This window comes from Hemiscyllium ocellatum, chromosome 34 (genome assembly GCF_020745735.1).
Source record: "Hemiscyllium ocellatum isolate sHemOce1 chromosome 34, sHemOce1.pat.X.cur, whole genome shotgun sequence".
NCBI lineage: Eukaryota > Metazoa > Chordata > Chondrichthyes > Orectolobiformes > Hemiscylliidae > Hemiscyllium > Hemiscyllium ocellatum.
In genome coordinates, this window is record NC_083434.1 from 41156358 (window position 1) to 41178844 (window position 22487).

The 22487-nt window shown below is 41.3% G+C and overlaps 1 protein-coding gene across 1 annotated transcript in view; it reads right to left on the reverse strand.

Moving 5' to 3' along the window:
• The window catches only part of LOC132832362 (zinc finger CCHC domain-containing protein 2-like), a 62968-nt gene extending 41547 nt beyond the window's left edge, over positions 1 to 21421 (reverse strand). The window contains exons 1-3 of the mRNA XM_060850313.1: positions 20634 to 21421; positions 7581 to 7686; positions 4448 to 4518 (exon numbers count right to left, since the gene is read on the reverse strand). Of these exons, the coding sequence (XP_060706296.1) occupies positions 4448 to 4518; positions 7581 to 7686; positions 20634 to 21245 (789 nt within the window). The 5' untranslated portion in view covers positions 21246 to 21421. The remainder of the gene's footprint in view (positions 1 to 4447; positions 4519 to 7580; positions 7687 to 20633) is intronic.
• Positions 21422 to 22487: the final 1066 nt, after the last annotated feature.

The following is a 22487-nucleotide window of genomic DNA, read 5'->3' on the forward strand; positions in this document are numbered from 1 at the left end:
TAGTGCCAGAAGACTGGAGAATAGCAAATGTTGTTCAAAAAAGGGAGTCGGGACAGCCCTGGTAATTATAGGCCAGTGAGCCTTACTTTGGTTGTGGGTAAGGTGTTGGAGAAAGGTTATAAGAGACAGGATTTACAATCATCTAAAAAAGGAATAAGTTGATTAGGGTCAGTCAACAGTTTTGAAGGGTAGGTCGTGCCTCACTAACCATATAGAGTTCTTCGAGAAGGTGACAAAACAGGTGGATGAATGTAAAGCCGTTAATGTGGTGCATGATAAGGATTTGATACGGTAAGCTATCGCACAAAATACGAAGTTTCAGGATTGAAGGTGATTTAGTGGTTTGGATCAGAAATTGGCTAGCTGAAAGAAGACAGTAGTGGTGGTTGATGGGAAATGTTCATCCTGGAGCTCAGTTACCAGTCGTGTGACGCAAGGATCTGATTTGGGGCCACAGCTATTTGTCATTTTTAGACATAATCTGGATGTGGGCATAGAAAGATGGGTTAGTAAATTTGCAGATGACACCAAGGTAGGCAGAGTTGTGGATAGTGTCGAAGGATGTTGTGAGTTACAGAGGGACATAGCTAAGATGCAGAGCTGGATGGAGAAGCAGCAAATGGAATTTAATGCGGAAATGTGTGATGTAGTTCTCTTTGGGAGAAGTAACAGGAATGCAGAGTACTGGGCTAATGGTAAAATTCTTGGTAGTGCAGATGAACAAAGATCTGTGTCCTGGTGCATAAGTTCTGGAAATGAAGGTTGTATGGGCATCAAATTTTTTCAGGTCAGCACAACATTGAGCGCCAAAGGGCCTGTACTGTGCTGTAATGTTCTATGTTTGAGATGTTGGAAATCATGAGGGTATGAAAACTAGCATAAGACTAGTTTACCTGAATGCTTGTAGCATTCATAACAAGGTCGATGAATTAACAGCACAAATCATTACAAATGAATGATTTGATAGCCATTACAGAAACATGGTTACAGGATGGTTACAGTTGGGAGTTAAATATTCAGGGATATCATACTATTCGGAAGGACAAACAGCAAAGTGAGGTGGTGGTAGAGCTGTGATATTCAGGAATGACATCAGGGCAGTGCTGAGAGATGATTTAGGTTCTAATGGAGAATAAGATAGAATTTCTAATTTCCACCCAAATGAATTCAAAGAAAAAGTCACTGATGGGTGTCGTCTATAGGGCACCAAATAATATCACGTTGGGACAGGCAATTAAAACTAATGCCTGTAAAAAAAATAAAAAATGGTATGGCAATTATCATGGGAGATTTTAATCTACACATTGAGATTCAACCAGTCAAGGTGGCATTGTGGAGGAATTCATTGAGTGCATCCGTGGTAGTTTTCTTGAACAGGACGTAATGGAACTGACGAAGGAGCAAGTTATCCTAAGTCTGGACCTGTGTAATGAGACAGGAATAATTAATGACCTCAGTTAAGGATCCTCTTAGAAGGAGCGATCATAGTGTGGTTGACTTTAGAATACAGATGGAGTGCGTGAAAATAAAATCCAATACCAAGGTCCTGTGCTTAAACAAGGGAGACTACAATAGAATGAGGGCAATCTGGGCTAACAGACTGGAAACAGACTTTATGACAGTACAGTTGGTGAGCAGTGGAGAACTTTCAAAGCAATTTTTCAAGTGTTCAGCACTGTTTCCAGTGAAAAGTGGTAATCTGCCATGGATGTCTAAGGAAATAAGGTAGACTATCAAATTGAAAGAGGAGGCATACAAAGTGGCCAATCAGCAGGAAACTAGAAGATTGCAAAAGCTTTAATGTCAACAGAAAACCACAAAAAGAGCTATAAAGAAAAGATGAGTGAGAAAAAACTAGCACAGAATATAAAACACATAGCAAAAATTTCTATAAACATAAAATGAAAGAAAGAAAGAGTTTGGCTAAAGTAAACGCTGATCGTTTAGAGGATGAGAACTGGACTTTAGTCATGGGGTATGATGAACTGGCCAAGGCATTGAATAAGTATTTTGTGTCAGTCTTCACAGCGGAGGACGCTAATAACATGTTACTAACAGAGACGAAGGTAGGTGAGGACCTGGAAACAATCATTATCGTGGAGGAGGTAGTGTTGGGCAAGCTAATGGAGCTAAGGATAGTCAAGTCTCCTGGCTCTGATGGAATGCATTCCTGGATACTAAAAGATGGAAGGAGAAACAACAAGTGTATTTGTGGTAATTTTCCAAAATACACTGGACTCTAGGACAATTCCAGCAGAATGGAAAACAACAAAAGTAACACCACTAATTAGAAAGGAAGGGTGGTAGACAAGAGATGGGGAATTATAGACTGTTGGCTTAACTTCTGTAGTGGGAATACGCTTGAGTCTATTATCAAGGAAGAAATAGTAAGGCATCTAGATAGAAATTGTGCTTTTGGGCAGACGCAGAACGAGTTCATGAAGGGCAAGTCATGCTTAACTAAGTTTTGGAAATTTATGAAGACATTACAATCATGGTGGACAGCAGGGACCCAGTAGACATGGTGTACCTAGATTTCCAAAAGGCCTTCAACAAGGTGCCGCACAAGAGGCTGCTGCATAAGCTAAAGATGCATGGCATTATGGGTAAAGTAAATGGATAGAGGATTGGATGACTAACAAAAAGCAGAGTGGGGATGAATGAGTGCTATTCTGGCTGGCAATCAGTAACTAGTTGTGTGCCTCAGGGATCAGTGTTGGGACCACAATTATTTACAATTTATATAGATGGTTTGGAGTTGGGAACCACGTGCAAAGTATCAAAATTCTCAGATGACACTAAGATGAGTGAAGTATGCAGAGGATTGTGAAACTTTGCAGAGGAACATAGATACTTCAAATGAGTGGCAGAGGGAATACACTATTAATAAATGTGAAGTCATCCATTTTTGTAGGAGTAACAGTAAAAAGGACCATTATTTGAATGGTAAAAAGTTGCAGCATGCAGAGGTACCTGGGTGTCCTTGTGCCTGAATCACAGAAGAATGGTCTGCAGGTGCAAGAGGTAATTAGGAAGGCAAATGGAATTTTGTCCTTCATTGCTAAAGGGGTTGAGTTTAAAAGCAAGGAGTTTATGTTGTAGCTGTACAGGGTGCTGGTGAGGCCACACCTGGAGTACTGTGTCCAGTTTTGGTCTCCCTCCTTGAGAAAGTATTTACTGGCACAAGAGGGGGTGCAGAGGAGGTTCATGAAGTTTATTCCAAAGTTTAGGCTTATGAGGAGAAACAGTAGACTCAGATTATATTCATTAGAATTTATAAGAATGAGGGGGAATCTTATAGAAAGATAAGAAATAATGAAGGGAATAGGTAAGATAGAAGTAGAGAGGATGTTTCCACTGGCAGTGAAACTAGGACATGGCCTCAAAATTAGGGAGAGCAGATTTAGGACTGAATTGAGAAGGAATTCCTTACCCAGAGGGTTGTAAGTCTATGGAATTGTCTGCCCAGTGAAGTAGTTGATGCTACTTCAGTAAATGTTTTTGAAGCTAAAATAGACTTTATTTAAACAATGAAGGAGTTAAAGGTTACGGTGAGGGGATGGGTAAGTGAAACAGAGGCCACAAAAAGATCAACAATGATCTTACTGAATGGCGGAGCACTCTCGAAGGGCCAGATGGCCTACTCCTGCTCCTAGTTCTTATGATTGTTCATTTTAAGACTAAATTTAAATATGTACAAATCTGGTTCGTCGACATTCTTGTCCTCTACTAGAGTACAACTTCTAAAAATTTTCAGAACCTAAAGACTCTGACAATTCATCCAGTTTTTGAACTGATATTACGATTAAATATCAAATATTAAACTTCCCTTTGATCAGTTTTGGTGCTTAATTCAAATTATTGGATTGATGAAATCTCCTTTCTGTATAAATCTCCTTTCTGTGCCAGTAATATTGTGCCATATCAGAGGTGGTTAAGTAAAGTCATTATCAGGATATTCTATTTCCAGGAATGATAAATCATTTGATAACCGTGTGCTCCAATATATTCCTCCAATGCAGACAGTACTGCATGAGTAGATTAAAATCAAACAAGCATTGGATGCACCAGTCATTTTTCAAACTTGCAAATTATTGGACCTTCCTAGATAGGAAAGTAAACAGTTTCCACACTGCTACAAAAGCTAATGGTGAATGCAATATTATCAAGCCATATCAAAGGAGGTTAAACTTGATATTAATGTAGTGTTGTTCATAGGATTTCTAAAGTAAAAGTTGCTAAGTCTTTATCCATCAATCTCCATAAACTACACAGTTTTCAACCAAAATCAAAAGACTAAATGAGGCTCTTCACCTGAAATCTGAACTACTTATTTTGCTATCATTAACAGCAGTTAAACTGCAGCAACACTTTTGTATTTAACTTCAGATTTCCAGGTTTTTATTTTTCCTAATACAGATCAAATTGAAGACCATCTACTACTCACATCAAACTCCCAGTAGATGTCAGCTCTCTTTTTTGATAGAGGTTTGAATATAATGTTCTCAATCTGTGCACCTGAAAATGAAACCATATTTACAAAAAAGATCAGTTGATTTTGTTCACTAGAATAAACATCAAAACAGTCAGCTTATGTTATTAACTACTTTAGTTGCAAGACTATTGGATAAACCTTATGTTTGTGCTTGTGTTTCAGGAAACCAAATTTACAAAAATTCTGGAATCTTAAGACTTAGAGGGCCATTTACTTTACAGTTATGGGTTACAAATCAGTAGGTCCAAAACAGTCTATAAGCCATGTGTGAACCCACCCCAGATTTAGTGTTATAATGCTACAAGTGCTATGTGTTACTATTGCACCTTTCACTTTCCCTTCCCACTATGGAGCGAAAGATTCGACGTTTCGGGCATAAGCCCTTCTTCAGGAATCAGGAATATGCCCGAAACATCGAATCTCCTATTCCTTGGATGCTGCCTGACCTGCTGTGCTTTTCCAGCAACATATTTTCAGCTCTGATCTCCAGCATCTGCAGACCTCACTTTCTCCACTATGGAATGAGGCTGGATCCAAACTGTACTATTTCAACAAACTCAGCACATATCTAAAGTGGAAGTTAGTTGCCCTCTAATATTGAACTTAAAGTGTAAATAGAATTCTAAAAAGTAAACAATGATGGACTGAATATTGGAGAATTTTGCCTTGAGCTTAAAACATCTGAATTCACTTCAATTCAGGTTCCTCACATCTCAAGATGGGAGCCAAGACGGAAGGGTACACCACCAAACTGGAGTAAAGAGTTTTAAAAAAAAGTTTTTCATTTCCTCCAGATTCTACACTACATTAGTCTAGCAATTGTCACATCACTGCAATGTACATTTCAATACTATCCCCAAAATTGTGATTTTTTTTGTTTGTAAAATTCAGAACTCTATTCATTCCTGAAAGGCAGTTAACTAAAAAAAAGTAAATGCCACAATCATATAATCATTAAACTTATGGAATATTGTGTGTAATTCTGGTTTCCCTCCTCATGGAAGGATGTTGTGAAACTTGAAAGGGTTCAGAAAACATTCACAATGATGTTGCCAGGGTTGGAAGGTTTAAGCTATAGGGAGAGGCTGAATAGTCAAGGACTGTTTTCCCTTGAGTATCAGAGGCTGACGGGTGACCTTTGTAGAAGTTGAGAAAATCGCAAGGGGCATGGATAGGGTAACTAGACAAGGTCTTTTCTTGGGAGTGGGGGAATCCAAACTAGAGGGCATGGCTTTAGGGTGAGAGGGGAAAGCTATAAAAGGGATCTAAGGGGCAGCTTTTTCACGTAGAGGGTGATGCATGAGTTGCTACAGGAAGTGGAGGAGGCCGGTACGATTACAATATTTAAAAAGGCATCTGGATTGGTATATGAATAGGCAGAGTTTAAGAGGGATTTGGGCCAAGTACTAGCAAATGGGACTAGATTAGTTTAGGAAATCTGGTCTGAAGTATCTGTTTCCGTGCTGTATATCTCTATGACTCTAAATCAGAGAGAATTTGTTGAAAAGTTGCAAGGCGTATATCTGTAATAAGGTGAATGGATAGGTGAGCAATTACAAGGCAAATTTTTTCAATTTATTTTTATTTAATCCATAAGCTTTATCTTTGACAGTTTTGTAATGTGCTTTTGAGTATAAAAATATTCTGCCTTGGTGGACAGAACAGTCAATATTAATATTTAATGAAACCCTAGTATTTTCCTGAATTAATCTGCTGAGAGTTTTATTAACTAGGATCCTCAATTAAGTCATGGTTAAGAGGCAATTGTGCCCGAGTAATTCTTGACTTTTGGGATGCCTCTAACACTTAGCTTAAAAATGTATTGCTGGAAAAGCACAGCAGGTCAGGCAGTATCAAAGGAGCAAGAGAATCGACGTTTCGGGCATAAGCCCTTCAGGAACGAGGAGGGTATGCCAAGCAGGCTAAGATAAAAGGTAGGGATGCCTCTAACACCCCAGATCATCTAACGAGGAATGACATTTCAAAAGAACAAGGCCATCTTTCTTTATTTATATAACAGTACACAATGTACATGGTCATTACAGGATGTCTGTTGTCATACAAAATTTGATGTTCAATTCTGGCAGAAGGGAAAAAGAAAAGCTAATGGAAATACTTTCTATACAAAATAAACAACACCACTAAACTGTTTCATTTAAAAAGGTTAATACTTAAATAGATTGCTGTCAGCCCAATTAACTCAATATTACCTCCAATCCGTTCCTCTGATTTTCTAATGATAGGAGAGGAAGGTCAGCTGATATGTTAAACTAGCTGTACCAACAGTAATTAATTATACCTGACAAACACTATACTTATCCCATACAGTTGTGTATCTTATTCAACATAATCCAGACTTTCCCCAATCACCTGGAATGATATAATCACGTTGGACGAGTCTAAACGCACACAGAATCACTGGTCAACTGGGGCAGAGAGCGCCTCATAAATTCCTTACTAAACAATTATATGATCAAAATCAGTTCCCAAGATCACACTGGCCTTAAAAGATGTTAATTGGATAATTTCTTACACACTAGCAAGACATTGGTATGGCATTTGCACAAGTTTGTTGGCTATTTCTGAGATCCAATCTGGATTGTTGTGGAGAATAAAAAGTGTTTAAGCCAGTGCAGTACTGGTCAAGTTACAAGCTACAATCCTACCTAACCTATAAAGTTACTGCTATAAATGGTCTACTTCCAGTCTCGTGCTGACAAATAAAAAAAGGTAGCATCCTGACAAACTTAAATCAAGATCATGTAAAATGATGAGATAGTACACTTATCAGATATGTTTATTTAAAATTTATTCTGTTGGGTGATTTCCCTGCCCATGTATGCGACAGCTTTTCCAAACTGAACACCAGGAAAAATTCTGCATATGCTGGGGGATTAGATAGTGGTAAGGTTGACAAAACGGAGGAGCACTTGGAGCCCTCCTGCTAGCATTCAAGCATACATTTATACTCTGGAAAAAGTCTCAATCTTTTGAATGGCAATTACTGAACATGTTGAACAATTTTGTATGTTAGGAATTGATTGATATTCTTGCCAATGCAATAGTTGAGTAGGTTAAATTTTACCTGGTCGTTGAGCGATTGCTGCAGCCTCTTCACAAGATGATGGGGGAGTTCTTTCATAGTAGTTACTCTCCATCCCCAAGGAATAATTTTTCCTGGCTAGTCGATCCTTTCAAAACAAAAAAGAAAATACAAAAATTTGTTTTAAAAAGTGAAGCAACCACTAAAGCCAGTTTTTGCAACTTCCTTCCCTAAGAAGTATCCCTTCTAAATATAGGATTAATGTTTAGTACTAAATAGTGAAAATTAACTTTAAAAGCTGTATGCCAACAATTTCCAGGCATGACAATTTTTTTTTAATAGATTTATTGGTTTTCTTCTAGCATCTTTTGGTTTTAAGAACTTGCTATAGTAAACTTTTTACTCAAAATATTGAGCACCACAAGTTGCAAACAAGGTCCAAAAGGATAGTATGAAGGTCACAATTCCACTGAACCATCTAATGGCAAATTTGTCAAACAATTGAATTTTAATGGCAATATATTTTTGCCTTTCAGGAGATGACAATGCACAACTTTCAAAGGTAATTGCAGTTTTTAAACAATCTAATCTTTCCTTGCAAATAAAACATGCCACATCAATTAATAACTTCTCCTTGTGCTCTCTCACCTTTTTAATTCTGCGTAATCATCTTTTTCTGTTGACATTGTCAAGAATACTTTTCCAGGTTGTCACAGTATTTCTATCTTTCCCACTTTGCCAACTGTTCCACTTACCCTTCCCACTTTTCTAGAAAATTCTAGAATACTTGCCACCATAATTTCACATTTGCCTGGGACAATTCCTTCTGATTCCCAGTTTGTCACTGGTCAACTATTCTGATATTAGCCAATCTTTGTGTTTTCTTTGACTATTGAAGGGTTCAATATTTTTCTTTCAAATTCCACTTCCACAGTACCAGCTTAATTCTAGTAGTCTCTCATCCATTCTATTAGCCAGCATGTATCCTCCTGGGTATCCTCAAAGTCGGATTCCCTTTTGTCCACAAGCAGCCCTATGGTATGACAATCTGCATCAAGCATGGAGTCAGCTTCCACATACACATAACACCCAGATCTAAGCCTCTCCACCACTGCTTACAGCCATAACAATTGCATAGCAAACACCAGAACTTTCAACAGTCACTTGACCTGTGATGCTTTGCCAAAATTCTGATCAAAACCTTTAATGCCTGGCCTCTTTTCAATCACTGACATAGCCCAAATTCAATGATGCTATCCTATCAACTCAGAACATTCAGATTCTCTTTACTGGCTCCACAAAAGGACAAAAAGTTTAATACTTGCATCCTAACCTACTCAGCTGATTAGTGCTTTCAGATTAGTAGCATCTTGTTGTCAATACCTAACTGCCTCTAAATTGAGCAAAACTGTAGAGGCCAGTTCAGAATTGACCACACTGCTGTGGATCTGGAATCACAAAAAGGCCACACCAGGACATGAGAGAACCAGATGGAGTTTTAAGATTATATCAATCATTTAATTGTATTAGAGTTAATTTACAGAATTTTAAAAATTAAAATAAAGTTAATTTCTTATGTTTTGAATTCAAATTTTCCAACTTCCACAGTGGCACTTGAACCCATATTCCCCTAGTATGAGCACAGGCCTCGGCATTCCTAACCCAGGAACACTATCACTACACTAGTGTTCCTTTGGCATACTGACCAAATTTCTTCCATCACTAACTTTCATTTGAGGGCAAGATGGTGGCTCAGTGGTTAGCACTGCTGCCTCAGCACCAGGGACCCGGGTTCAATCTCCACCTTGGGCAAATGTCTGCATGGAGCTTGCACGCAGATATGGTGAATTGGCCATTCTAATTAGCCCACGATGTTAGGTGCATTAGTCAGGGGTAAATGTAGGGGAATGGGTTACTCTTCGGAGGGTTGATGTGGACTTGTTGAGCCAAAGGGCCTACTCCCATACTGTAGGGTATTCAATCTAAAAATACATTAAAACTTTAAAGCAAGCATTGCAATTCTATAATGGAGAAATGCACATTAAACCTTTATTTTCCATTTTAGCCAATATTGTATTCATCTTTTAAAAAAAGAACTTCTTCCACAAAATCTATAAATTTCAAAGTTAACAAAGTCAAAGATGGTAATGTAAAATAAAAACACCATCTGTGTGAACAAAGGGCAAAAAATAAAAGTCTACTATTGACTGGATGACATGCTGGCTGGTAAATAGCTTGTAAATCACATGGCATGCATTCTAAAACTAATCTGCACATCTGAAGTTTACTGATTACTGAATCCAACTTGCCCTACTCAATGGATAGGAAGTGAAACTACTCAAACTCTTATTGCTTTATATAATGAAAATATGCAAAGGATTTGTTATATAGCAATAATAAATGTAGGAGAACAACATAATAAACCTACTCATTAGAGGATTAATAAAAAAATCAGGTAGGGTTAAAATTGAGAATGTTTGAATTGGTACATTTGAGAAGGTGCATTTTAATTTGGCAGCTGTCAAAAAAAAAAAGACTTATCCTTGGGTAAAAAGAGGCAAGAACACCTTAAAGAGAAAGGGACAACAAATGGCCAGTATATAGCTCTCTGAAGATTGTATAACTAGAGGAAGTTCAAAAGATGGAAAGGGGCAGGAACGGTGGATAGATTTGAGCCAAAGTAGTAACAGGCTAGCTGAATAATAATATCCACAATTCTCATTTGGTGATGAATCTAGAAAGTAATTAGTAGGGACACTTATAGAGCAGTGTAATGTCCCTTTTGTTGGGCCAGAATACCCAGGGTCAAGTTCAACCTGCTCCAGGTGTATCAAACATCTATTTTTCTCTCAGCATCCAATGAATTCTGTTGTTATTTATCTTTTATACATAGTAATTTTTCACTTCTCATTTTAAAATGCCTACACCAACATAAATCCTATCTCCTTTTCAAGAGGAGCCAAGAACCTCAGTAAATATGTTCTTGAAATTCCTGCAGATACAGAATATTGACCAAGTGAATCGAACTAGCCACTAGGGGTGGTTGTGACAGACCAATACTTTACAAGCCACCAACCTGGTAGAAAACAAGATTTACTTTGCATGGCTAGGTATTTACATTAGAATTGTGAATTGTTTTGTATGTACCCCTTCTTCATGAAGTGCTACCACATTTGAAATTTGCCAGACTTTGAGGCATGCTCGGAAGAAAACGTGATAAGCATCACAAAGCCTCCAAATAATTCTATTTCCCAATGTAATGAGCCCTGCAGTCACATTTTCAACTTTAATCTAAAGCTTTAAAATTCCTTCTAAATGTGAAACATATTTTACACAAGAATAAAGTATAGTTTAGTTTTGGTATTCAGATACAGATGAAATATTTTAAATATTATTTAATCAAAATTCTACAATGCCACCTTCTCCATCAATGGGACCACTTCTCCTCCAGCACTTGTAGCATCCAAGCAGAGCCAATTTATTGTAGCAAGTTGAAATGGGGCAATTCAGTGCCACACAGACTCGCTAATAAGATTACTGAAATTCAATTTACATTAGAATACTTGCAAGTGGGCTGAGGGGTAGCAAATGAAGTTCAATGCAGATAAATGTGAGGTGATTCACTTTGGAAATAACAATACTGGGTCAAGGGAAAGATTCTTGGTAGTGTGGATGTGCAGAGGGATCTTGGAGTCCATGTAAATAGACCCCTAAAAGGTGCCACTCAGGTTGATGGGTACTGTTAGGCATACCGTGAGCTAGATGTTATTGGTAGAGAGATTGACTTCTGGAGCCGTAATGTCATGCTGCAACCATATAAAACGCCAGTGCAGCTGCACCTAGAATACTGTGTACAGTTCTGGTTGCCCCATTACAGGAAGGATTTGGAAGCATTGGAAAGGTGCAGAGGAGATTTACCAGAATGTTGCCTGGTCTGGAGGGAAGTTCTTATGAGGAAAGGCTGAGACACTTGGGTCTAGTGGGCGGCACGGTGGCACAGTGGTTAGCACTGCTGCCTCACAGCGCCCGAGACCCGGGTTCAATTCCCGACTCAGGCGACTGACTGTGTGGAGTTTGCATGTTCTCCCCGTGTCTGCGTGGGTTTCCTCCGGGTGCTCCGGTTTCCTCCCACAGTCCAAAGATGTGCGGGTCAGGTGAATTGGCCATGCTAAATTGCCCGTAGTGTTAGGTAAGGGGTAAATGTAGGGGTATGGGTGGGTTGCGCTTCGGCGGGTCGGTGTGGACTTGTTGAGCCGAAGGGCCTGTTTCCACACTAAGTAATCTAATCTAATCTGTTCTCATTGGAAAGGAGGCAGCTAAGAGGGGAGTTGATAGAGACATACAAGATGATCAGATGACTAGATAGGGAAGACAGTGAAAGACTTTTTCCTAGGATGAAGACGTCAGCTTGTACATGGGGGCATAGCTACAAATTGAGGGGTGTTAGATTTAAGACACATGTCAGAGGCAGGTTCTTTACTCAGAGTGGTAAGGGCGTAGAATGCCCTGCCTGCCAATGTAGTTAACTCAGCCACATTAGGGAGATTTAAACAATCCTTGGACAAGCACACGGATGATGGGACAGTGTAGGGGAAAGGAGCTTAGATTAGTTCACGGGTCAGCGCAACATCAAGGGCCGAAGAGCCTGTTCTGCGCTATATTGTTTTATGTTCTATATTCTGGCATGGACTCCAAACAAACATTAAAATTGCTAAAGTGAATTCTGCAAAATCAGTAGTTTTGATGTATCATTTCAAATGGAAAGCAAGAAATCTGTGTCAGTAACCTGATTGTTGTTTATGCCTAAATGTAACTACAATAGATTATTGGATTTGTTATTGCCATTTGGGGGAGCTTGCAAATTAGCGTCTAGATTGCCTACATTATAATAGTAACTATACTTCACAAAGTGCTTCATTGACTAAAGCATTTTGGGACATTATTCAGTTTATTTCATAGCTGTAGAATCAGCTAATCTTAATTAAATGCATAAGAGCAGACGATATTACCATTTAAACATGTCATAACGTATTTCAAATCAGAAGCTCCATAAGCACTGCTCCGTGGATTTATCAGCACAAAGTCAATAACTGTACCTATCCTACATTATCAGGCCTCATGCTCACATATCTTGTCAACCAATTTAAATGCAAACCATTACGGCACAAGCAATTGGTTATGAAAAGCAGGAAGCTCTCACTGAGCCATGCAATTTGAAATGCTGCACCATCTTCTAATGTGTTAGATGAATCACATTGTTTGCGTTGCCACAATAATGACGGTAATTTTAAAATTGCAATTAAACCTTACTTTCATGCAGAACTTAAAACTTCAGATAGTGTATTGATCACTGACTTTAGAGCGAAAAAAAAAATCAGTGCAGATATACAAATTATAAATTTCCCAGCTGTCTCTCCATTGTCTTGATTCTATATATTTGAGACTGATGAATAGTTGGTCAAACCTGCCCTGCCTAACATCTTTCACCCAACTAGCACTACAGAATGGTTACTGCAGCAAGAACAGCCTCATGCTATTACGGCTGAAACATTTTTTTGTATAAATAAATCAATCATACAGCAAAACAGTATCAGGTCTTGAAGCAAAATTAGTTTTTGTTTCAGATTTCCAGCATCAACTTAAGTGCTAGAAAAGACCCAGGTTCTCTGCATCTGAGGAGTCACACTGGACACTTTTACATAATGTTTCCACTATTTTTGTTTGAACATTACAAGTGCCTGTAGTCAAAGTCCTTTCTGCTCAACTTTGCACTAGACTTGAAAGAGGCCCAAAAATATAGCAAACTTGATTGAGTTTTTTGAAGGATAACAGAGGATTGATAAGGGCAGAGCAGTGGACGTGACCTATATGGATTTCAGTAAGGTGCTCGACAAGGTTTCTCATGGGAGACTGGTTAGCAAGGTCAGCTCACATGGAATACAAGAACGACTAGCCATTTGGAAGCAGAACTGCCTTCAAAAGGTATAAGACAGAGGGTGGTGCTGGAGAGTTGCTTTTCAGACTGGAGGCCTGTGACTAAGTTGAGTGCCACAACTACCACTACTTTTTGTAATTTATATAAGTGATCTGGAGTGAGCATAAGAGGTATAGTTAGTAAGTTTGCAGATGACCTCAAAACTGGAGGTGTAGTGGACAGCAAAGAAGGTTACCTCAGTACACCGGGATCGTGATCAGATGGGCCAATGGGCTGAGGAGGTGGAGTCTAATTTACATAAAGGTAAGATGCTAAATTTTGGAAAAGCAAATTTTAGCAGGACTAATACACAATGGTAAGGCCATAGGGAGTGTTGCTGAGCAAAGAGATCGTGGAGTGCAGGTTCATGTTTCCTTGAAAGTGGAGTCACAGGTAGAGGGGATAGTGAAGAAGGCATTTGGTATGCTTTCATTTATCAGTCAGAATATTGAGTATAGGAGTTGGGAGGTCATGTTGTAGCTGTACAGGACATTGGTTAGGCCACTTCTGGAATAGTGTTGGGAAAATTAAAAGGGTTCAGAAAAGATTTACAAGGATGTTGTCAGGGTTGGAGGGTTTGACCTATAAGAGAGGCTGAATAAGGTAGGGCTGTTTTCCCTGGAGCGTCAGAGGTTCAGGATTATCGAGGTTTAAGGTCATGACGGGCATGGATAGGATAAATAGAGAAAGCCTTTTCCCTGGTGTAGGGGAGTGCAGAACTAGACAGCATAGGTTTAAATTGACAGGGGAAAGACATAAAAGGGACCTAAGGAGCAATGTTTTCACGCAGAGGGCGATATGGAATGAGCTGCCACAGGAAGTAGTGGAAGCTTGTACAAGTACAGCATGTAAAAGGCATCTGGATGGGTATATGAAGAAGGGATTAGAGTGATATGGCCCAAGTATTGGCAAATAGGACTAGATTGGGTTAGGATATCTGGTTGGCATGGACAAGTTGGACCGAAGGGTCTGTTTCTGTGCTGTACATCTGTGACTATGACTCTGTAACCTTTTAGTTGAAATTTAGAAAGATTACCCTAATAAACATTAACACAACATTTTATTCTTTATATTGAAGTATCGGTCACACAATAGTGTAAATGTACATTCAATAGTGTAAATACTTTGAAACATCTGCCATCAGACAATTAATTTTTGTGCTCACACAGATACAAGCTCAAAGAGCACTTCAGTAAACTAGGCCTGAATTCAAAGCTTCAGTATAAACCAGTGGAAAGTAGAGTAGGTTGTTCAGTCTGACAATCTGTTTAAAATCACAACAGAATCAACACTTCCTGGAAAGTGAGGTTACTGAACATTTACATTGTGCAGAAGGTGGCATTTTTAGTCCTATACTGGTACTTCTTGCTCCCAATCGCCATCACATCATTGCAAAGAGAATGTGATTTGGCTGTGACAATCAGCGGTTGAATATCTCACCATCATTATGGTACAGCTTCACATTTAAAAAAATTATACTTCGAGTCATAGAAACGTACAGCACGGAAACAGACCCTTCAGTCCAACTCGTTCCTGCCAACAAGATATCCTAAACTAATCTAGTCCCATCTGCCAGTACTTGGCCCATATCTCTCTAAACCATATACTCATCCAGATGGGTTTTAAATGCTGTAATTATACCAGCTTCCTCCACGTCCTGTGGCAGCTCATTCCACCCTTTGCGTGAAAAACTTTTAAATGTTTCGCCCCCCCCATCCCAAATCTATGCCCTTTAGTTCTGTGTGCATGCTTTTCACCTAGGCCAAAGAGGAATCTGATGATCCACCCATGTCTCCCCCTCTACCTCCATGCTCGAACTTCCATGCTGAAATCCAGTATTTTTCAGATTCTGCTCTTTTGGACGATGACTCGCCAGAGGAGACACTTGACTCATTAAGAATACAAATCAACTGAATGGACTAATTATACTTGTATAAGCCAAGTAGTTGTCATGAAATGACAAAAGAAGGGAATGAGAAAGTCTATAGCCTTAAAACTGGTCTTTAAACATTTAGACTAAAATGTAATGCTGAATTATAGAATACATTTACTGCACAAAAAAATAGGCAGGAAGGCTCAGAAAAAGGGGGAACTTAAAAAATGCAAGAGATAGGGACACCTATGCTCACCAAGTGATAACAGGATGCTGTAAGGCAATTAAGAACATTTGCCTTAGTATTGGTGAATCTGAGTGAACAGGACACCAAGCGATAACAGTCGCAAATGTTCCCTTGTGAAATTAATGAGTATTCAATTCTGACCCTGAAATGAAAATTGCTACTATCAAAAACTTTGTAATTAACGGTCAGATGCTGCCAATTATAATGGATTCTTATTACCCCTTGCAAACGGGGCAGACAGAAAAAAATCTTCGCTGACTTGAGATTTCAAAAGAACACTAGAGACAGAGATCATTTTAGTGCTGAGACTGTTGAATCCAGCAGAAAATTAACTTAGTGCTTATCTGCCATGGATTGAATTTAATTGCATTTTGAGAGTTTTTGATCATTTTGAGTAGCCATTACTGGTTATGAAATGCAAACTCTGTAAAAGGTAACATTGATAAAACTTTAACTTACTTGCTATTTTTACAGACCATGACTGCTCTACTGTCAATTCTAACTAGTCAGATCTTTTATCTTATTTGAATTTGAATCACAAGAAAAGAAGGTATGTTTAATTCGAGATTAATCAATCATTTTAAATACAATCTTGCAGTAACATTTCAGCCTCAGGTACAGAGTGATTCTGTGCTAAAGTTAAGCAGCGGGAATCTGCTCCCAGCTTAAAATTATTCTAAACCTAACAGTGAAGAGATTCTGACAATCTGTCAGGAAGCCATTTTATGGTCTCCTTGCTAAGAAGTCATTTCGTAAAACAATTGTATCAGACAAGAGAGCTGTGCAAGGTTACCTTGTGGACTCTCCAATTAGCTCAGACTGGTACCTCTATAGTAGAACCTTATCTCGCTAGCAGGCTGGGTATGTTTTTCCCACCTGATGAATGGCTTTGGGCCTGTAGGAGTGTTTAGTCAAGTGTACACAGACCTGTCAATTAACTTTGATTCCTTACGAATTATTGTCTTTCACTGCTATCTGTCTAATTAAAAACATGCAATTTTTTTTCAAACTTTTGTGTAAAGGAAGCCACTTTACATGAGTACATTGGAGTAGCCTGATGGGGCATTTGAAGAGCTGGTACCCTACTCTCCTAGGTTATTAGAACCTAGTTAGTTTCACTTATAAAGTATCTGTGTGATGTAGCATCAGTGTTACAACTAGTGATTAAAGGTGATGACTAAAATTAAATTGAACTGTAAGAGGTTTTCATTCCAGACTTCCAAAGAGTACGATTTCTGGGACGAACCAAGAGAGGGGCTTACAGGTCTGAATCGACAAGGAATTCCCTGGACTGTCTCAAATCTCCACTTTAACAGTCCGTTCAGCATAAAATCATACCTTGATTTACCTTTCCAAAATGCAGCACCTTACATTTATCTAAATTAAACTTCAACTGCCACTTCTCAGCCCATTCGCCAATCTGATCAAGGTCTTGTTCAGAGGTACCTTTTTCACTGTCCAATACACATCCAATTTTGGTGTCATCTGCAAACTTACTAATTATACCTCCTAGGTTCACATACGAAGTTATTTATTTACGTAACGAGAAACAGTGGACTCAGCATCAATCCTTGTGACATCACTGGTCACAGCCCTCCAGTCTGAAAAGCAACCTCCCACCACCCTCTGCCTTCAAACCAATTCTGTATCCAAATGAATAGTTGTCCCAGTATTCCATGTGATCTAACCTTGTTAACCAGCCTACCTCAACCATACCCTGGAAACTACTGGTAATTAGAGAACATTGCAGCAGCAAACATTAAATAACTTAAGGAATTGTGTTGAGTCAGACAGAGACAAAGTGCCCACAATAAAAGCAAGACTGTTGTGAAAGCCACTCAAATATCACTTCCCCACATGTTTACCAACTGACAAAGCCCATAAAACCTGGTTAAAAACCATTCATGTGGTGCATCATTTCTCCTTTCCATGCTGACCTGCTGAAGCCATGAACTGCACATCTTTCATCTTGGTCTCCCACATGGAGCAATCTTCCTCAAAGATCTACCAGACTACAACCTTTGGATTAAGGAACATGAAGCATGGGAAGTCACCAATTTCCCTGCGATAAACTCCATCTCTCTATGAGCAGTCTTTGAATAACCTCCGTATCACCAACTCCTACTGCTGGAACCCTCAATATAAACCCCTAATGGATTTGTGAAGAAATACAATGTTGCACATAAACAAGGAGTGTCCCCCTACAGGCTAACTGACAGACTAATCAAAATCTCAAGTGAAAGCTCTGGGGATTTGCAGTCGTTAAACAAGAAATTGCAATAGAGGTTGCAAATGGGGACAATAGTAAAACTTGCAAAGGCAAACAGCTGGTATAGGATACACATGGTCTGAAATTCCCAAAATTACAGTAGACCACAACGAGTTGCAGTTGATGGGGATTCCCAAGAGGCAAATCACACACTGGTCCAAAATAGGTGAAGACTTGCAGATATATCAGGCTTTTCAAAATTACGAGAGACCCAAAGTGCTTTAACTGAAATGAAATTCTTATAAATGTAGTTAACTGTGCTAAAGCACACAGCAAACAGTTATACAACAATTACACCATCTGCTTTATGATAACTGAGAATATTGGCTAGAGTTTTTTTATTTCTGGGACAAGGGAGTTACTGGCTAGACCAGCATTTATTACTTATTCCTAATTGACGGTCAACTGCCTTCTAGGCAACCACTTTGCTGTGGGTCTGGAGTCACATGTAAGCCAGACCCAGACAAGGATATGTCAGTTTTGCTTCCCTAAAAGGACATTGGTGAACCAGATGGGTTTTTCCTTGACAATCAACAATGGATTCATGGTCGTCATTAGACTGTTAACTTCAGATATTTATTGAATTCAAATTCCATTTGCTGTGAAGGGATTCAAATCCAGGTCCCCAGAATTTTACCCAAGCGTCAGGATGAACAGTTCAACAATAGTACCAACAGAGCATTGTCTCCCAATATACAACATTCCCACTCCACTTCAGACTTGAACCCAAAGTTTTACACGCAAGTCAGGGACAGAGACTCCATTTAGTCTCTTGTATGACAGTGCAGTGCGGATCGGAAACAAAAAACAATAAAGCGATGAAGAAACTCTGGTGTCTGCGGAGAGAAAACAGAGTTAATGCTCCCATTTAAGAGTTGTGCAGAAAGGTCACCGGACTCAAAACAACTCTGCTTTTTCTGCACAGATGCTGCCAGACCTGTGGAGGTTCTCCTGCAATTTCTGTTTTTGTTTTGTATCAATGGAAGCATTTAAGGGAGCAGTGGATCATTATATGAAAAGGAAGAACGCACAGGACTATGGTGAGAAAATATTAGGAAGCATGGTAATGGGTGAATTAGCCCCTCAGAGGGCCTGCCCAAACACGACTGCAGACATATTACATAAAACATTGAGTACAGATGCTTGACTACAATTACACAGGGTAAAAACAATGAGTGCAGATGCTGGAAACCAGATTCTGGATCAGTGGCGCTGGAAGAGCACAGCAGTTCAGACAGCATCCAACGAGCAGCGAAATCACAATTACACAGACCTATGGTGAGATCATACTTAGAATATTATACATGATTTGGAAATGCCGGTGTTGGACTGGGGTGTACAAAGTTAAAAATCACAACACCAGGTTATAGTCCAACAGGTTTAATTGGAAGTACATCCGCTTTTTCAATATAATTTTTCAATGTATAATTTCAGTTACATCACGCTGCAAATTTTTGCTATAAATTCTGTTAGGATCGAGCCCTCCACAAATCACCTGATGAAGGAGCCTCGCTCCGAAAGCTAGTGTGCTTTCAATTAAACCTGTTGGACTATAACCTGGTGTTGTGTGATTTTTTAAACTTAGAATATTATATGCAGTTTTATTTAGTCCGCTTGCTAAAAGAAAAACACTTGCCCTAGAGGTAGAGCAACAATGGGTCACCAATCTAACTCGTGGATAGAGGAGGTTGTCCCATGAGGAAAGATTAAACAGATTTGGCCTACATTCATCGGAGTTTAGTAGAATAAGAGACGATCGCTCTCAAACTTAAAATTCTTCCAGGGCTCGACAGAGTATATGCGGAACAGTTTAAGGGACAATCCGTTTAGAACGCAGGAGGGGAGTTTATTTACTCAAACTGGTGGGTAAAAGGGAGTCCCTATAACGATTGGGTGAGATTACTGATAAAACACATGCAAACAGTGAACAAGTAATCCAAATCCTGCAACGTTCCCCTCCCTGCTTCCGACCCCAGTGTAGGACCTCATTGGTTGCTTCAAGCGCCAACGGCCCATTCAAAAAAGAGAGACAGGAAGACCACAAACCCCGCCCCCCCAGCCCGGCCCCGCCCCCTGGCCGAAGTAGGAGGGGAACATTAATGCGCCTGCGCCCAGCCCTAGCCCAGGGCGATAGTGAGTATCCCGCCCCACGGCGGCCGGAGGACCGAACTGCTGCCGTTTCAATTTAAAAATCAAACGTTTGTTTGAGATGTCGTTATTCAAAGGAGATACAACACTCAATAGAGAAGGGCTTCATTTTCTCAACAGCAAAGGCTGGTCATGAGCTCCTCCATTTCATTCTCTCCCCCTCTTCCCCGCCCCCCCTCTCCAATCCCCTGTTGACCCCCCACCCCAGTTTCCCCATCCCACGTTTTTCTTGCGTCCCCTCTAACCCCCCCCGACATCCCCGCCCACCCATTTCCCAGCGCCCCGGTAACCCCCCCCCCCCCTTCCCTCAGCATTCCCGGCCCTGTTACCCCCCACCGCCAACATGCCCAACCTCCCCCCTTCCACCATCTTCTCCCCCCCCACCCCCAGTAAACCTCCACCATCTTCCCGCCTCCACCCCCAACCGTCATCTCCCCCCCCCAAAAAAACCCCAACCCCCCCCCCATCATCTTCCCGCCCACTGACGATCCGACCCGTCAGTGTCCCCCCCACCCTCCTGCTTCCCTTTTGTGTCCCTAACCCTAACCCCCCCCCCCCCCAGTACCCGGCCGCCCCCGGGTTACCTTGCAGCCGGAGCTCTGGGAGGTTCGGCCCCCGCTGCCGGGCCTGCGCTGCAGCTCGGCGAGCTGCCTTCGGAGCGTCTCCTTCTGGTGGAAGGAGAAGGCCGGGTGGTTGGACGCCATGGTGAGCAGCAGCAGGAACTCCTGGACGCCGCGCTCGGAGAGGGGCAGCGGGCCGCGGGTGAGGGCGCGGGCCAGCACGGCGGCCGCCTCGCGGTTCTCGGAGCCCAGCAGCGCCAGGGAGACCACCAGCTTGCTGCGGGTCACCTCGTCGCGCGGGTCGCCGACGCCGGCCAGGTCGGCGACGCTGTTGGCGCGGATCTCCGAGTCGCGCAGCGAGTGGTAGTCCTTGCGGGCCAGGTCCTCCAGGCAGGAGCCCAGGAAGCGCAGCTCCAGCGGGTGGCACAGGTCGAGCAGGCCGCAGCAGAACTCCAGGCGCTGGGCCGAGGTCAGCACCGAGCCGAACCACTCGTACACCCCCTCCTTCCAGAGCTCGGAGAGCGGCGGCGGCATGGCAGGAGCCGCTTTCCTCGGGTCCTCCTCCTCTTCGTCGTCCTCCTCCTCCTCGGGTTCGGGGTCAGGCAGCTTCATCAGCACCTTCATCTTCATCGTCATCAAGTTAATGCGAATAACGCACAACCCCAGCGGGGAGGATGAAAAACACACAAAATAATTAATTAATCAGTTGGAAATGGGCCGACATCTCCTCATACATTTTTAGACCCCGCCGGTGATTTCGTTCCGTTGGGTTTTTTTTTCCTCTCAGTTTATCTCAGCTTCAGAATGGCAGCGGTGAGCCGACTCGATTTAAAGTCTCCGCCTCTCTGTCCCCGCCCCCTTCATGTCAATCAGGCGCTAAACCCCGCCCCCATGGCAAATACTCGCCATACACCGCCCCACCTCATGTCAATCAGGTACTAAGCCCCGCCCCCCATGGCAAATACTCACCATACACCGCCCCACATGTCAATCAGGCACTGAGCCCCGCCCCCCATGGCAAATGCTCACCATACACCGCCCCACCTCATGTCAATCAGGCTCTAATCCCCGCCCCCATGCCCAACGCTCACTGCTCACCTCCCCATCTCATGTCAATCATTCGCTGAACTCCCGCCTCTCATGTCAAGCGGTACTCCGCTCCCCCATGTCAATTATACGTCCTGCCCCGCCCACCTCATGGCCACCACTCACGAAACCCCAATCCCCATGTCAGTCACATGCTAAACCCCGCCCCCCATGCCAATCATTCACCATAACTCAACCCTTCATGTCCATTCTTCACTATACCCCGCCCCTTTATGTCACTCACTCACTCACTCATCGTACCCCACACCGTTATGTCACTCACTATATGCCCAACCCCTTCACACGGTACCCCGCCCCCTTCCTGTCAATCACTCACTGAACCACACCCCCTCATATCTGTTTTTCTATACCCTCTTAGGGTCAGAGAGATGTACAGCATAGAAACAGACCCTCTGTTCGTGATATACTAAATTCATCTAATCCCATTTGCCAGCATTTGGCCCACTTCCATGTAAACCCTTCCTGTTTATGTACCCTGACTTCACCTGACAAAGGAGCAGCGCCCTGAAAGCTTCTAATTTCAAATACACCTGTTGGATTATAGCCTAGTGTTGTAGGAATTTTGTATTTATGTACCCAACCAGATACCTTGTAAATGTTATAGTTGTACCAACTTCCTCTGGCAGCTCATTCCATACATGCACCACCTTCTACGTGAAAAAGTTGTCCCTTAGGTCCCTTTTAAAACTCTCCCCTCTCACCTTAAACCCATGCCCTCTAGTTTTGGACTCCTGTACTCTGGGGAAAAAGGTAAAAACAATGACTGCAGAT